The sequence below is a fragment of the Pelobates fuscus genome, chromosome 3 (genome assembly GCF_036172605.1).
Source record: "Pelobates fuscus isolate aPelFus1 chromosome 3, aPelFus1.pri, whole genome shotgun sequence".
Taxonomy (NCBI): Eukaryota; Metazoa; Chordata; class Amphibia; order Anura; family Pelobatidae; genus Pelobates; species Pelobates fuscus.
Window position 1 is genome coordinate 175,025,222 of NC_086319.1, and position 17,336 is coordinate 175,042,557.

The 17,336-nt window shown below is 45.9% G+C and overlaps 1 protein-coding gene across 2 annotated transcripts in view; it reads left to right on the forward strand.

Moving 5' to 3' along the window:
- LOC134600951 (hepatitis A virus cellular receptor 1 homolog) overlaps positions 1-17,336 on the forward strand; it is a 132,189-nt gene that overhangs the window by 12,577 nt on the left and 102,276 nt on the right. For both annotated transcript variants that reach the window (XM_063445344.1, XM_063445345.1), the window contains exon 2: positions 530-868. In XM_063445344.1, the coding sequence (XP_063301414.1) occupies positions 530-868 (339 nt within the window). The remainder of the gene's footprint in view (positions 1-529; positions 869-17,336) is intronic.

Consider the following 17,336-nt stretch of genomic DNA (forward strand, 5'->3'; position numbering starts at 1 on the left):
GATACAGGAAGCCAATGAAACCATCATTTTAAATACAAAACATTCACATTCATTGTAAAAAATATATTTCATAGCTGTCTTCTTACTACACCGCGTACATGCCTGGTCTGCTCTAATTAGTTCAGGTTGCATTACATGTGTCATTATAAAATTTGCAGCAGTGGTTATGAAAAACGGGCATGTCAGAAGCTACTTGACGTGAAAAATAAGTAAGCCTAGCAAGTCATGATACATATCCACAGGCTGGAAAAATCCCTCTTGTACTTGGAAACAATAAGAACAATGTAAAAATATATTTCAGATTTGTCTTATTACTACACTGGGAACATGTGTGTCCTGCTCTAATTGGTTTAGGATGCATTAAATGTCTGCATTTTATTATCACTTGCTAATGAATGTAAAAGCTCAGCAACACGGTTTATACTATTTTCATCTTTCAGGTAACATTATATTAGACATTTGACATTATTTCTCAGTTAATGTACTTTGTGGACTAAATTAATGGAATATATGTTTCTCTCATTTTAAGCCTTGTCAGAGCCAGCTAAACATGTGACAGGATCAGTAGGAGATAGTGTGATCCTACCCTGCAAATACTCTGTAACTGGAGGAACCACCACCATGTGCTGGGGACGTGGAAGCTGCCCACTTTCCAAATGTGACAATGAGATCATCTGGACCGATGGCCAGAAAGTGATCTGGAGTAAATCTGAGAGATACCGGTTACTGGGGAACATAGCGCAGGGGGACGTATCCATGACTATCAGCGGGGTAACTCCCAGTGATTCCGGAACATACTGCTGCCGTGTGGAGAACCCAGGATGGTTCAATGATGTAAAGGAGGAGATAACAGTGGAAATACAGAAAGGTAATTAATAATTGTATTTACTTGTGTGAGTATACATGTTTTCTTTCAATGTCATATACAGACATGTTTCTGTACATAACGTCAAAAAGGAAACAAATATATAACTCATTATATAAAAAGCATTCTTGTGTCTATATGTACCTCACCCATGGTCAGTGGGTAGAGGGTTAGTAAAGAGAAGGTGTTCAGTTATACTGCCAACACACTTCCAAGTTCTTTCACTATATCCCTCTCTACTCTGAGTAAATTTTTTTTTTACAAATTATTTGATTTGCAGTGTGCTTCAGGGCCACTACTTGTGCTTTTCCAATTACATTTTACTGAGTGTGACAGGTCTCTCACATTTGGTCACAGTTTAAACAATAGCCTTAGGACATGGCTCGTAGCCGACATTTCGCTGCCTGTAGGATGTGGCATTTGCCTATTATGACCTTGAGTAGTGTAAGTGAAAGTGAAGTCAGGCTAGGCCCAAAGCCTTGCGTACTGCCTGTATTGCCGGTGGTGGTGCAGGGTTGGGGGGAGGGTAAGGGGAGATGAGGAGGGCGGAAGGGGGGAGGGGATATCTAAGGGAGAGGGTGCAGTTTGGGTATCTTAGTGATCACGTATTTTTCAAATCAAATTATGTGTCTACGGGTGTATTTTTCCTTCTGTCTTGGAGGTTCTCAGTCAGCCTGTGGTGTATGCTTGCGTGCCAGGTTCAGTGGGGTTTGTGTGATTGTCCCACAGGTCCCACGGCTCTTCTGCCGTATCTTCTGTGCTAACGTTTCGTAGACTTTGGTGTTCTCAATCACCTCAATGCACTGGTTGATCGTTGGGGTGGTTGTCTGCTTCTACTGCCTGCTTATGACGGTGAGAGCCGCAATGAGAATGTGGTATAATATGTACTTGAGATGTGTGTGTAGCTCCTGTGGGATCAGGAGTAGTAGGAATGTTTCAGGCGTTGGAGGTAGTTGCAGGCCTGTGCATTGTGTCTCTAGGTTTGAGACTTGTGACCTAAAGTATTTAAGCAGTGGGCATTGCCACCATATGTGTATCAGGGTTCCTGTCTGTTTTGCATCTTCAGCATGTTTCAGATGTGTCGGGAAAGTGACTTGCATGAGAGTTCTCTGTGATTCGTGCATGCAGCCATACGATGGTAAATTTGAGAACAAGATGGAGTCAAGTAAGAAACAGTATTGCTTTTACAACTTTGAAGAATTTCCATCGGAAACAAAATGAGTATGTCTAGGAAAGAAAAGCAGAAAAGCAGTTTCAAAGTCAAGCAGGATCAATCATGTTGCTCATTTACCACATATAGTTTTAAAATCTAAACCTTCTGTTACCCTCATCACCAGTATGTAGCCAAAATACCATACACTGTGCCAAAACATTTATAAGACATGGTGATATTACCTCTTAGTGAGCAAACGTTGTACTAATTTGGAATAACCAAGTATTTAAATAACTATATATAATTCTGCATAACCCTCGGTTCTGTTAATAAAGATTATAACATTCTTCTCCTTTAGCAGTTTCTCTGTTCAAATTGATTTTTTTTCACACAGTGTATAATTCAGTATTACTGAATTATCATTTGAACATCAGCAAGCATCTACCTCTTGTTCTTTATCAACATTCTGTTTATTTTTTGTAAGTATTAGTGAATTGTCCATAACAAAAGACCATGCTGCTTGACTAGACAAAATATTGGCAACAAGGTGATACCAAGGCTCCTGAACATTAAGTATTTTGTGTTGAATTTTTTTATTTTATTTTGTATGCAAAACATTATCAAATATAGACAGGTTTAAGGCAGAAATGCTTTTTTGCCTTTGTAGAGGCATAGTTTGTTTATGTGGGGTAAAACATATTGCATATTTCACATCGATTCCAGCCTGAATAACGATATGGCATTGGTAACATTCAATAAGAAACATTGTGCCCACGCAGGGGCGACTATGCCTATTGGGTAAGCGGTTAGGGTTGTGGGATTAATACATCAAAAATCTGAAAAATTAAAACTGTTGCCTGCGCAGAGGCTGTTATCATGCGATCCCTGTCATCCTTGAGACTGGTACTTTTAATGTTTTACTCTGATTGGGGGGGGGGGGTATGTCTTATGAAGTTCAGGTTCGCCTACTGTGTCGTCATATGCGTATTGATGGTTACGCTTGTTGGTGGTTTTGTAGATTAGAGCATGTGTCAGATCACCTTTACTTAAATAGTTTTGTGAGTGATTGAAGAGAGTGTAGGTTTGTTGTTGTGTGGCCGACAATTGTCCGCGACTCTGTGTCTGATCTCAAGGGTTGAAGTAGGTGGGGGACGGGGAGATCTACTTCCTTGGTTCCCGGTAGTCTGTGGTCGGTCTGGGTCTGCGTCGCGGGGGAAAGGGACAGGGAAGAAGATGGCGAGGAGAGAGGGAAAGGGAAGAGAGAGCGCGAAAGAGAGAAGGGAAGAGAGAAAAAAAAGGGGGGGTGGCGGGATTGGAGAGGATCTCGCCGATCCTGTGTGAGCAATGTCTTCAGTCGCCGACCCAGTTCCCCCCACCCCGGGGGCTCTCTCAGTGGTATCTTCCTAGGTGTCTCTCCTTTATTCTCCAGTTGTTCAGGTTGTGGTTAGGAGCTGCATGAACTCAGTCGAGGAGATATGTCTCAGCCAGTAAAACCATCACTTTGTGTACTTTTCTTTAGCAAGCTCCATGGTCGCCTTCAGGTCTTCGAATTTCCTTGTATCCTCCACCTCCTCTAGCCATCTCTTGTTTGGGGGGTGCATGGTTGTCTCCAATGTATGGGGACGAAAGCCTTCGTGCATTGAGGAGTCTTGGAATCACAGATCGTTTGTATGCCGGCGTGGGCATCATCGTGTGGTGAAGTAGAAAAGGGGCCGGGGTCTGTGGCAAAGCTTCGTTGGCTACTTCCTGAATCACTCGGCCGATCTGGTCGCAGAACGGTTGGATGAGGGTGCAGTCCCACCAGAGGTGGAGGAAAGTTCCTCTTTCCTCTCTGCATCGCCAGCAGGTAGCCGGTGTTGTGTTGTCTCGTGTGTGAAGGGAGGCGGGGCTATGTACCATCTTGGGAATACTTTATATGCGTTTCCTGGAACCTAGCTGAGGTTCCCGAGGTTTTTTGAACGTGAGTGATGATCTTGTCCCAGTCTGCGTCTGAGAGTGCTTCATGTAGATCTTCCTCCCACCGTCTGATGCAAGGTGATGCAAGGAGATAGCGGCCTGTTGCCAGTGAAGTATAGATCAGGGATATCGCCCTTTGAGCTGTTACGTCCTGTGGGCAAAGGGACTCGAACTCTGTGTGGTCTCGGATTAGGAATGGACATTGGGAATCGAGTGTGCGTAGTGGGATATACACCATTAAGAGTAGAGTGTTACTGTTCGTCGGACGAGGGAGGGGTCCCTGGTCCACTGCAGGAAAGTCCGGATTACCCCTCAGGGGAAGCATGGGGCTGGGATCCGTTGTAAGGTAGTATTCGGGGGGGGGATTTGCCTTTCCATATGAATTTGCGGACTGCCGCTTGGATAGTGGTGAAGAAGCTCTTCGGTGCCATGATTGGAACAGTTTGGAAAATAAATTGGAGTTTGGGGAGTAGGGTCATCTTGACCGCGTTTATACGACCAAGCCAGGAGAGGTAATACAAATTCCAGGTGTGAAGTTCTTCCAGTGCGGGTTTGAGGAGTGGTGCGAAGTTATGGGCATAAAGGTCTGCTGGGTCAGGCGTGAGACATATTCCAAGGTAACGTAGACAGGTTGTGCACCAGCGGAATGGGAAGCAATGTCGGAGTGTCAGCCTTTGTGGGCGTCCAGAATTTCAGTGTTATTGATCCATAGGTTAGAGAGGTGGCCGTATGTCTCAAACTATGTCGTGATCGCCTTCAGAGACGTGGTCGGTTCTTGCACTATGAAGAGGAGGTCATCCACATAGGCTAGGACTTTATGGTGTGCCTCGCTGATTGTCAGCCCGTGTATTGCCTCATTGCACCTGATGATTAGGAAAGGTTCCAATGTAAGTGCAAAACGCAGGGTGGATCTGGGGCAGCCCTGGTGTGTTCCATTGTGAATTTGGAATGGGTCTGTTAGGGCCCCGTTGATTTGTAGTCTTGCCGTTGGACAGGTGTATAACGGTTCCACCCAGTATTTAGGTCCTATGCCCAGGCTCCGGAGTGTTTCAAACATAAATTTCCAATCTACCCGGTCGAATGCCTTCTCAGCATTTGTTGAGAGGAGTAGTGTTTGAAGCTTGGATTGCGTGGCCACAGAGATCAGGTTCATAGCCCGAATGGTGTTGTCCCGGACTTCCCTACCCGGGATGAACCCCATCGGATCAGGGTGGATCAGGCCTGGAAGTAGCGTTGCTAGGCGGTTGGCCAGAACGCTGGCCAGTATTTTGATGTCCACGTCAAGGACCGAGATTGGGCGGTAGCTTTGGCAGGATGTTGGGTCTTTGTCTTCCTTCGGGAAGATTGTAATGTTTGCAGCTGTAAATTGTGCCGAAGGGATCGCCCCTTCCATGATAGAGTTCAGGGCTGCGTGCAGTTTCGGGAGGAGGTCTGGCAGGAAGGTCTTATAGTATAGGAGAGGCAGAGGAAATGGTAGCAGGAAAAACCTATAAATGGAATTATAGGTAAGTTTGAAGGAGAACCTATAAATGGAATTATAGGTAAGTAGGAAGAAGATTAAATAATAGAAATAGAGGTTTAGGCAATATGCCCCAGACAGGTTACCAAGATATAATTAGATAAGGTAGCAAATTAAAACAGAACGTAAAGGTATCAGAATTGCAAATAAAATAGAAGTTAAAGTGAATCAGCCCCCTGTAGGGAGGAGCACCGATAAAGCAGGTTGATGACTGTTTGCAATAGGAGTTAGTATCGTAGTTCAGGTTGGAAAACTGTAGGTTGGTATCTGTAACGGGTACCCTGATTATCAGAGGGGTGTATGCCGTTGGAGACGTCCTTTTCCCTTGAGAGAAGCTGTTCTGCAGTATTCTCCAGATGTCATCTCAGCCGAACCAGTAGTTGAAGGGATAATAGAGCTCTTACAAGAGCTAGTGATTAACTGTGAAGCAGGTTCCCTACAAGCACGAGACAAGGCTACGTGTTGAGGGTTAAGCAGAACTGAAGGTTTAATGTGGCACACTGGCCTTTTATGCAAGTTTTACAGAAAATGTGACGTCCAGGTGGACCTGGTTGGGCACCGGGACACAAGGTTAACAGGCCAATAGTAACAATGTAACAATGAACGACACTCCCACCTACATTACACATTCCCTCCCCTCTGCCTGTGATATAATTAAGGTAGTTAATACAATAGCCTAACTATCCACAGGCAGAAAAACACAAAACACCCCAAAACATAACATATCCCCATAAATATTACATCCATAATAGCCCTGATCTGGCTGAGCAACATATCAAAAAATCACCCAGATCAGAGCAGGTGTTCCGGAAATTTCTGGTAGTCTCTTTCAGCCGACCGCACGCAGGTTTTCATGACCAAAACAGTTCCAGAGAATTAGGCTGTGTGGCCGGTCTATTTCAAATGAGTAAAGTTCCCTTCGAATAGTCGAACAGGGACTGTTTGTATACTAAGTCAGTGTCTAAGTGCTGTTCGAATTGTCGAACTCCCGTCGAAGTCCCGGAAAAGGTACATTTTCAGCGGTGATCGTGCCGTCGCCTGTCCAATTTCAGTTCCATGAACTCGATGACAAAACACCGCTGACCTCGTTCGACTAAATAAAATGGCCGTCGCCACATGTTCGAAACTTGCATGGTGGCTACGTCGACACTTCGGCTGTATCTGAAGTGCCACTTCGAAAGTGTAAATCTGTTCCAACAGCATTTAAAGAGGCAGAAAAAGTGTCTCAAAACCAAATAGGTCACAGGAAAAAGGTTGGCCATTAGTTCTCTCCACAACCAGTGGCGAAGTTGCTTTTGTCACACAAAATGATAAATCCAGCAAACAGGGCATCTGTTACATGGCTCCCCTTATGTGGAACACTCCGGCAGACCCGGTTGGATACTTTTCGGGTCAAATTGGGGATGTCCGGACTGCTGATATGGAATGAGTTCGGTTTGCCAGGACAATCCATCGGCATTGCCATTCTGTTTGCTGGGCCGGTATTGGATGGCGAAATTGTAGGCTCTCCTCTGCAATCTATTTTGTTAGGTGCCAGAGCCAATGTTGAAAGGGAAGCAGCTGCCTGCCACTTGAGGAAGGAGAGACACATGGATAGAATGGGTAAGAGGACATTGAGGGGGGAGACACTTGGATGGAAGGGGACATGGAGGGGCAGACACATGGATGGCAGGGGACATGGAGGGGGAGACACATTAATGGCAGGGGACATCGAGGGGGGAGGCACATTAATGGCAGAGGACATGGAGGGGCCATAGACACATTAATGGCAGGGGACATGGAGGGGGAGACACATTATTGGCAGGGGACATGGAGGGGGAGAAACATGGATGGCAGGGGACATGGAGGGGGGAGAAACATGGATGGCAGGGGACATGGAGGGGGGAGAAACATGGATGGCAGGGGACATGGAGGGGGGAGAAACATGGATGGCAGGGGACAAACATGGATGGCAGGGGACATGGAGGGGGGAGAAACATGGATGGCAGGGGACATGGAGGGGGGAGAAACATGGATGGCAGGGGACATGGAGGGGGGAGAACATGGATGGCAGGGGACATGGAAAGGCTGCGGACATTGATGGCAGGGGACATGGGGGGGAGACACATGGACGTTCAGTGATACGAACCGGCGGCCACCCAGGGGAAGCACGCGCCGTTTGTTTCCCTTGCAGTCTGTGGTTTTCTGTGAACACAAATACAAAAAGAGAAGTCCTGCGCTCACTCCCATCACTACTGGGCCGGCAGCAATGATTACAGTACACATCCGCCCCAATATATAGTAAAAACCAAAGAAAAGAAAAAGTTACCTGCGCTCTCTCCTTAATCCCTATGTATATTTAGACAAATGGAGGTCATTTAGTTGCTCCAGTGGCCATTGGAGGGAATGCCCGACTGCCGACGTCAAGGCAGACCCCCCTAAGCGGGTCCTAACACTGACCCTTCAGCCTTCTTCCTTGAGCTTCTGACAAAGATATCTCTAATGAGACAGAGAGGGGTATTTTTTATATGCACCCCTATATACTTATTAACCCTTAATAGGGAACACATGGGATGGGTGGCAGCATTGTAACAAGGCTGTGTGATACAAAGTAAATACAAATTCAGAAAGAGAAGTCCTGCGCTTACTCCCATCTGTGAACGTTCTAACCACACGTTCTAAATGGAGTATCGGGGTGGTCTGGCGCACGGGTGCCCCCGTGTGGTTAAAAAGTAATTAGCATGATTTAATGTGAAAATTAGAGTAAAGGGGGAAAATTAAAAAGTTAAAACATACATTCCAGGAGAGCACATCGACACATAGGAGAGGGCATTTAACAGTTAGGCAGCGGTCCTGCCACAGTAATAAAAGGTATACAGGTACCCATATCCTTACTTAATTATATATTTTTCATTTTATATTGTAATAAAGTAGTACTGTCGCTTTTGAATTTTTTAAGAAATCAAAGATTATTGATAGATATAGTAAAAGTAATAAATAACAGTAATATGAAATGTCATGTACATTTAAGCAACAGAGTGAGGTATAATGAAGACAACAATTGGTACAGACTGCACAATATGATATATTGTGGTTTAAAGAGAGAAATAGAATAGGAGAAAATAGTAATGGGATAAGAAAACACCTATTTGTATTCATTAATATTCCACTGAATTGTGTTTCGGATCTAAAAAGATGGCTTAAGAATAGGGCACATAGACATACTTCCAGTAGGATGCCCTTATGCATTGCCATATTAAAGGGATACTATAGTGCCAGGAAAACAAAACTGTTCTACTATCACTATAGGCAGGCCCGAACTGGCCATCGGGCATACCGGGCAAATGCCCGGTGGGCTGCGATGGCTGTGGGGCCGAGGCTGGCAGGGGAGATCACAGGATCTCCCCTGCCAGCCCCTGCAGGGCCAGTGCGCTACCCGAGCACCGGCCCTGCTCTGTGCCTCCATGGGCACGGCCCTGCTCTGTGCCTCCATCTGTGATCTCCCTCACCGGCCCAGAGGCAGTTACAGGCGGCTGCCGGCAGGAGAGGGTGTGAGGGAGGGAGGCAGGAGAGAGGACCGGCGGAGCTCTATCCAGCAGCTCCGCCAGGTCCTCTAGCGAGGTCTGTGCGTTACTGCGGGGATATAACTTTTTTATATTTATTTATTAATAAAAAAATATATTTCAATTTATATAAAATATACATTCACACTCACACACACAGCACCCTCAGACACACACAGCACCCTCAGAAACACACAGCGCACCCAAACACACACACAGCACACCCAAACACACACACAGCACACCCAAACACACACAGCGCACCCAAACACACACACAGCACACCCAAACACACACACAGCGCACCCAAACGCACACATCTATCTAATCTATCCATCTATCTAATCTATCTATCTATCTAATCTATCTAAGATATCTACTCTATCTATCTAATCTATATATCTAATCTATCTACCTCCTCGAGCACACACTCGCGACAACCCGTATGCACACACTCGCAACATCGCCTAGCCACACATATTACACCACAAACACAAATGAAATTGACCTATTTACACAATACCACACCACACTCTACACACACGCAATCCCACAAGCAGGCTCCAAACATATGCACCATGCACTTTCCTGGCCCCTTTGTCCTCTGGTATCCCACTTGTGGAGACACCAGAGACAATTTAAAAGAAAAAACACAGCGCAAGCATGAACAAATTCAGGGCCTTTTTCTAATGCCAGAGCTCTTCAGCGGGGCTCTGCGCATTGAACTAACATGCTCACTTTGAGAGGGGGCGTGCTTGTCATTAGTGATGACAACACACACCCTCTCTGGCCCCGCCCCCTTCTTAGGGGGCCTCTCTGATTGAAAAATGCCCGGGCCTAATTTTTTTCCCAGTCCGGCCCTGACTATAGGTTCCTACAGTGCCCTCCTCCAACGTCGCCCCCCCTCCCGCGGAGCTAAAGGTGTTAAAAACCCTTCAGCCCTAAAAACCCTTTGCCCATGCTCATGTTCGCTTTAGGATTCCCAATTGGAAAGCATTATTTCAATGCTTTCCTATCGGGATTTGATTGACGCTGGATGTCCTTATGCACAGCGTAAGGACTTCCAGCATCATTTAGGGGACTTTGGGTCACCTAACCACCTGGATATCCCTCAAGTGGCCATCTGGTAGACAGCCACTAGAGGTGGAGTTAACCCTTAGAGGTAATTATTGCATTTTCTCAGAAACTGTAATAATTACCACTGTAGGTTTAAGGGACATTGCACCGAGACCACTTCAATGAACTGAAGTGGTCTGGGTGTCTATAGAGTCCCTTTAAAGTGACAATAAAATAAGGTACTTTGTATACGAGTTACCAAGTCATATGCCATGGATTGAGTAGCCGAATTGGAAAATAGTGAAAGGGAGAGAGAAATGAAGAAGAAGAGAGATGCAAAGAAAGGAGAGCAGGAAAGGGTCCTGGTAACATATGGGACATGAAAAAAATAGCCTGCATGAAGATCTAATGGTATACCTCAGTGAGCAAACATAAAATTGCCCAAACCAGAAGATCTGAATCCTAGTATTCTCAGCTAGTAGAATATCACTTGTCAGCATAAGTTAGGGAATCCTGTCTAGGAAAAAAGACAGGAAAGTGCTGTGCCACATATAAAAAAAATAAAAAATAAAATAAGTACAAAGGTACTGTGGGTCTTGTTCCAGCTGTGCAAATATAAAAGTGTCTCTTATCCAAAAAGTTGGTTCAACTGTGGTTCCTAGGTTCTTTATGCTTGGTAGATGTGGAAGGTCTAGGTGTCTTTGGTCTCTGTATGTGGGTAAAAAAGAGACAAGATAACCTGATAACCTGCAATATGTACAGGCTTAATAGTCTATGTATAGGTAAAAAAAATATTGCACTCACATATAAGCTATGACCAGCTCTAGTGTGAATCGCCTATAGTGGTATAATCCCCATTTATGGGATTTGGTGAAGGTTGATCACAGCAGGTGGTTGTCTAGGTACTTGAAGAGTCACAAATAGTGCTCTCAGTAAAACAGTAATAGCGGTATAAAATATAAAAAGATAGTACTCACAAGTGTAGAGCAGATTCACTGCTCTATGATGATGGCTTTTTGGGTACATAGGCGAAGATGATTTTGGCGCCTCCCCCAAACACATTTTCAACTGTGTGCCACTTAACCCCCCCTTTAGTGTATCTTATCCCCTATTTTCCTCCATTGTTTGTCTTACACCTCCTTTGTGTATCTCTTACAACCCACCTTTGTGTGTCTTACTCCTCACAGCTAGAGTTGAGCGAACCCGAATTGTCAAGTTCGGGTTCGTACCGAACATTAGGTTTTTTGGACCCCGGACCCGAACACGAACATATCACTGTATGTTCGGGTTGGAGTTGGGTGTTTGGCAATATAATGGCGCGTTTTGAAAGGCTGCAGGGCAGCCAATCAACAAGCGTTTGACTCATGACCCTTAGAAGCCATCATAGGCATGCCTACTAATGGCATGGCTGTGATTGGCCAGTGCAGCATTTGGCCCAGCCTCTATATATAAGCTGGAGTCGCGTAGCGTCGCACGCACATGCGGTCTTATTAGTGTAGGGAGAGGATGCTGCGCTGATAGGGACAGCTTAGGAAAGAATTCTGCAAACTAGTACATTAGTGGGGTGGGGTGCCCTTCATATCTGAGAGTCAAATAGAAGCTTTAAATGCCGCGGTTACATCTGAGTTTTAAAAAAGTATATTTATTTGGTGCTAAATAGTACATTAGTGGGGTAGTACATTGGTGGGGTGCACTTCATATCTGAGAGTAGTGATGTACCGAACTGTCCGCCGGCGAACAGTTCCCGGCGAACTTAGCGTGTTCGCGTTCGCCGCGGCGGGCGGACACATGCGCAGTTCGATCCGCCCCCTATTCGTCATCATTGGGCAAACTTTGACCCTGTGCCTCTCGGTCAGCAGACACATTCCAGCCAATCAGCAGCACTCCCTCCCTTCCACACCCTCCAACCTCCCTCCCAGCATCCATTTTCGATTCATTCTGAAGCTGCATGCTTAGTGAGAGGAGGGAAAGTTTAGCTGCTGCTGATTAGATAGGGAAATTGATAGCTAGGTCTTTAATATCACTAGGACCCTGGGCAAAACATTTTCTTGGGCCCCACGGGCAAGGCATTTTCTTGGGCCCCATGGGCACCCCCACTCCCTGGCATGCAATTGCACTTTTCACATACATACTTACACAGACATACACATGGACAGACATACTGACACACACACATATATACTGAGAGGCATGCTGACATCACAGACACAAACACACAACCTGACAGACATCCTAACACACAAACACAAAGACATACACTGACAGACATACTGAGATACAACCTACTGACACACATACACTGTCAGACATACTGAGACACACAGACAGACACACATACATACTGACAGACAGAAACACAGACATACTGACAGATTCACACTTTTAAATCTACTCCCTGTTTCCTACAAACGCCCACCGGGTGGCCCTTACTGCATGGGCAACCCAGTGGGCCTCCTTAATGTGCGTCCCCAAGATCCTGTGGATACTTAAAAGATCACTATAGTGTCAGGAAAACAAAGCGGTTTTCCTGACACTATAGTGCCCTGAGGGTGCCCCCACCCTCAGGATCTCCCTCCCGTGGCGATGAAGGGGTTAAACCCCCTTCAACAACTAACCTTAATCCAGCGCTGGGCTTCCTCGGCACTGGTGACCTCTCCTTCCGTCCAACGTCAGCTTTCCGGTCCAACGTCACTGGAGCTGAATGCGCACGCATTCAAAGCGTCCATAGGAAAGCATTTCTCAATGCTTTCCTATGGACGCTCTGTGCGATGGAGGCAAAATTTGCCTCCAGCGTCGCAGATGCGCCTCTAGTGGTTGCCTCTAGTGGAGGCAGGCTTAACCCCAAATGTAAACATAGCAGATTCTCTGAAACTACTATGTTTGCTTCTGAAGGGTTAAAACCTGAGGGACCTGGCACCCAGAACACTTCATTGAGCTGAAGTGCTCTGGGTGACTATAGTGTCCCTTTAATATCAAGGAAGCTGCAATCCAAACTGGTTTTGGGATGCTTATGGTTGTGTGAGAGTCCCTTACAGCATGTGGCCCTTTAAGTGCAACATATAGCTCTGCATTTAATACTGGAAATGCTTAGAGAGACATTTTGTAAACCTGAGTTAACCCCTTGAGTGCCAGAGGCATGCCCAACGTATTGCAAAACATGCATAGGGCTAATGTTTAGTTGCCACCAGATTTCCCCTTTGAATTGCAGACTCCCATGCCAAGCCTAGGGGTGGGCAATGTGTTGTTTTGCTGTTTAATCTGCACTTTTTATTATCTGAACTGAAATCACTGCAGCTGTTTTGCAAATTTTTTTTAACCTGTTCAGTGCTGGAAGCCACTGCAACTACCGTATATACTCGAGTATAAGCCGACCCGAATATAAGCCGAGGCCCCTAATTTTTCCCCAAAAAACTGGGAAAACTTATTGACTCGAGTATAAGACTAGGGTGGGAAATGCAGCAGCTACTGGTAAATTTCTAAATAAAATTCGATCCTAAAAAAAATATATTAATTGAATATTTATTTACAGTGTGTGTATAATGAATGCAGTGTGTGCGTATGAGTGCAGCGTGTGTGCGTATGAGTGCAGCGTGTGTGTGTATGAGTGCAGCGTGTGTGTGTATGAGTGCAGGGTGTGTGTATGAGTGCAGTGTGTGTATGAGTGCAGTGTGTGTATGAGTGCAGCGTGTGTGTGTATGAGTGCAGCGTGTGTATGAGTGCAGCGTGTGTATGAGTGCAGTGTGTGTGTATGAATGCAGTGTGTGTGTGTGTGTGTATGAGTGCAGTGTGTGTGTGTATGAGTGCAGTGTGTGTATGAATGCAGTGTGTGTATGAATGCAGTGTATGAATGCAGTGTGTGCAGGGCCGGTGCAAGGATATTTGCCCCCCGCCCCATATGTCCTGACCTCCCCTCCTCCTCCCTCAGTGGTCCTTACCTCCCCACCCCCGTGTTCCTTCACCCCCCTCCCCCAGTGGTCCTGACTCACCCCTCCCCTAGTGGTCCTTACCCTCCCCTCCCCTAGTGGTCCTTACTTCCCCCTCCCCTCCCCTAGTGGTCCTTACTTCCCCCTCCCCTCCCCTAGTGGTCCTTATCCCCCCCTCCCTCCCATAGTGGTCCTTATCCCCCCCTCCCTCCCATAGTGGTCCTTATCCCCCCCCTCCCTCCCTCCCATAGTGGTCCTTATCCCCCCCCTCCCTCTCATAGTGGTCCTTATCCCCCCCTCCCTCCCATAGTGTTCCTTTTCTCCCCCCTCCCTCCCATAGTGGTCCTTATCCCACCCCCCTCCCTCCGATAGTGGTCCTTATCCCCCCCTCCCTTCCATAGTGGTCCTTATCCCCCCCTCCCTCCCATAGTGGTCCTTACCCCCCCCTCCCTCCCATAGCGGTCCTTATAACCCCCCTCCCTCCCATAGTGGTCCTTATCCCACCCCCTCCCTCCCATAGTGGTCCTTATACCCCCCCCCCCATCCACAGTGGTCCTTATACCCCCTTTTTTTATTATTTTTTTTATTATTATTATTATTATTTTTATTATTATTTCTTATTTTATTTATATTTTTATTTATTTTTCGTCCCCCCTCCCTGCTTGATACATGGCAGGGAGGGGGGCTCTCCTTCCCTGGTGGTCCAGTGGCAGTTCAGTGGGGGGGAGAGGGGGGCTGGCAGAGCTGTAACTTACCTGTTCTGCAGCTCCTGTCAGCTCTCTCCTCCTCTGCGCCGTCCGTTCAGCACCTCGGTCAGCTCCCAGTGTAAAGAGAGCCGCGGCTCTCGCGAGATTTACACTGGGAGCTGACCGAGGTGCTGAACGGACGGCGCGGAGGAGGAGAGAGCTGACAGGAGCTGCAGAACAGGTAAGTAACATCTCTGCCAGCCCCCCTCTCCCCCAGTCTGTATTATGGCAATGTAAATTGCCATAATACAGACCTTGACTCGAGTATAAGCCGAGTTGGGGTTTTTCAGCCCAAAAAATGGGCTGAAAAACTCGGCTTATACTCGAGTATATACGGTAAGTCTACATTTACATACCCTAAAAGTTCCTGCCAGGCAATGTTTCACCAGGCGTTCTCTTAACCACTAAGTGACAAAGAAACATGTTAACTATTTGTGCACTGCTTGTTATTGTGCAGGGAGCACACTGACACTTGAAGGGTTAAAGCCACTATCAGTAATACTTTGCTTGTATGGAGAAAAGGATATCTACTTTCAAAATGAAAAAAATAAAATAAAAATGTATGTAGAACCTTAAAGGAAGAACAAACACATTGTGATCTATATCCTAAGCAGTGAATTAAAAACAGAGAATGATTTAATTTTTTTTAAAGTTTTGGCCCCAAATATAGCATATTCCAATTTACACATAATCCCAGCTTGAATATTTCAGACTGAACATTTGCAAATTAGCTTTTCAGTGAAATTCACTGTTTAGTGAAAATACCCCAAAGTGATTTGTGATGCTTATAGGTTGCAAACACTGCAATAAAATGGCAATATTATTAAAAATAAATAAAGGACTTGCTCTTAGCAATATATATGAATGATCATGAGATGCTTGCCAGAACTGGTAGAGAATTTTGCTTCAGTAATAATAGCATTTATATTTGTTTTAACTCTTAACTTGAGTGTCAGAGAGTGTGAAATGCTTTTCTCAGACACCTGGTACATACAGGGTTAATAGTGACTTGTTTATAAACTGAATATAGGAGGATTATATCAGGAATATTGGTCTTACTGCATGGTACAATAAATACATTTACATGGTCCAAATGTTCTTCCCCCAGCACTACACAATCCTTCTCTTTTCCCCTTTACATAAAATCTTTTTAAATGAAATCCTGATTAAATATGGTGTACATCACTGGGTTCAAAGAGCTGTTACAGTATCCAAACCAGAAGAAAAATTATCAGGGGTGAACAGCTCGTACATATAGCAGAGAGGGTGTATATAAAAAAGAAAGGGAACCAGCAGATGACAAACACCTGAATGACTACAGACAAGAAAAATGTGAACCTCTTCTCACACTTTTAAGTTTACTCCCCGTTTCCTACCTTGAAGGATTGCTTCCCTGGTGGCCAGAGTGGTGGCTGAGGCTGTTGGGGTTGCAGACTGGCAGTCTGGACCAGCCCTCCTCCTCTCTGCTTCCCTGGTGTGGTCACTCCCGCGCGGCTCTCTCTGGGAGGAAGTGACTCACGCAGTCACTTCCTCTCATGCTGCCGAAAGGAAAAGGGGCCCGGTCGTGCTGTTAAAGGGCCACAGAGTGCGACCGGGCCCCTGCTTACAAACGCCCACCGGGTGGCCCTTACTGCATGGGCCACCCGGTGGGCCCCTGTGTGCGTTCCCAAGATCAGCATGCACTAGGGGCCCATGGGTGGAGGGCTGGAGGGAGAAAGTTGTTAAGGGCAGCGGGGCCCACGTGGCAGCTGCCTTGGGCCCCCACAGGTAAAAGGGCCCGGGGCAGCTGCCCCGTTTGCCCCGCGTTAAAGACGGCCCTGGCTAGGCTAGGGTATTCAGTGTCCACTACAATCCTGAAGGACTCATCTGATCTCTGCTGTAAGGACAGCACCCCAAAAAGCCCTTTTTAGGGCTATAACATCAGGCTGCTTTTTTTTTTTTTTTTTTTCTGTGTAATGTAATTGCAGGTGCCTGCCTGCCAGCTTCTGTGTGAGGTTCACATTGGATACTGTGCCTACTTGCCCAGTGCCACCACTCATATCTGTTTTAACAATTGTTTAAGCTTTAGATTTAAAAGAAATATTTTTTTTTTTTCACTGTAATAGAAGAGCAGTTGCCTGCCTGCCAGCTTCTGTGTCAGGTTGGATGCCTTGCCCATTTGCACAGTCAGTGCCACCACTCATATCTGTTTTAACAATAGGTTAAGCTTTAGATTTTAAAGAAATAATTTTTTTCACTGTAATAGAAGAGCAGTTGCCTGCCTGCCAGCTTCTGTGTCAGGTTGGATGCCTTGCCCATTTGCACAGTCAGTGCCACCACTCATATCTGTTTTAACAATAGGTTAAGCTTTAGATTTAAAAGAAATATTTTTTTTTTACTGTAATAGAAGAGCAGTTAGTTGTCTGCAAGCGTCTGGGTGTCAGGCCTACTTCAGCGTGTGCTCTGCAGACCTGTGCCAGCGTGCTTTGACAGTTGCCAATCATATCTGGTGTCTCTTTAGCGTGCTTTTACAAAGAAAAAAGGTTTCCAGTGTAAGCTAATAGCAGCCAGTCAGTGTCCTTCAAGCGGCTCTGTCA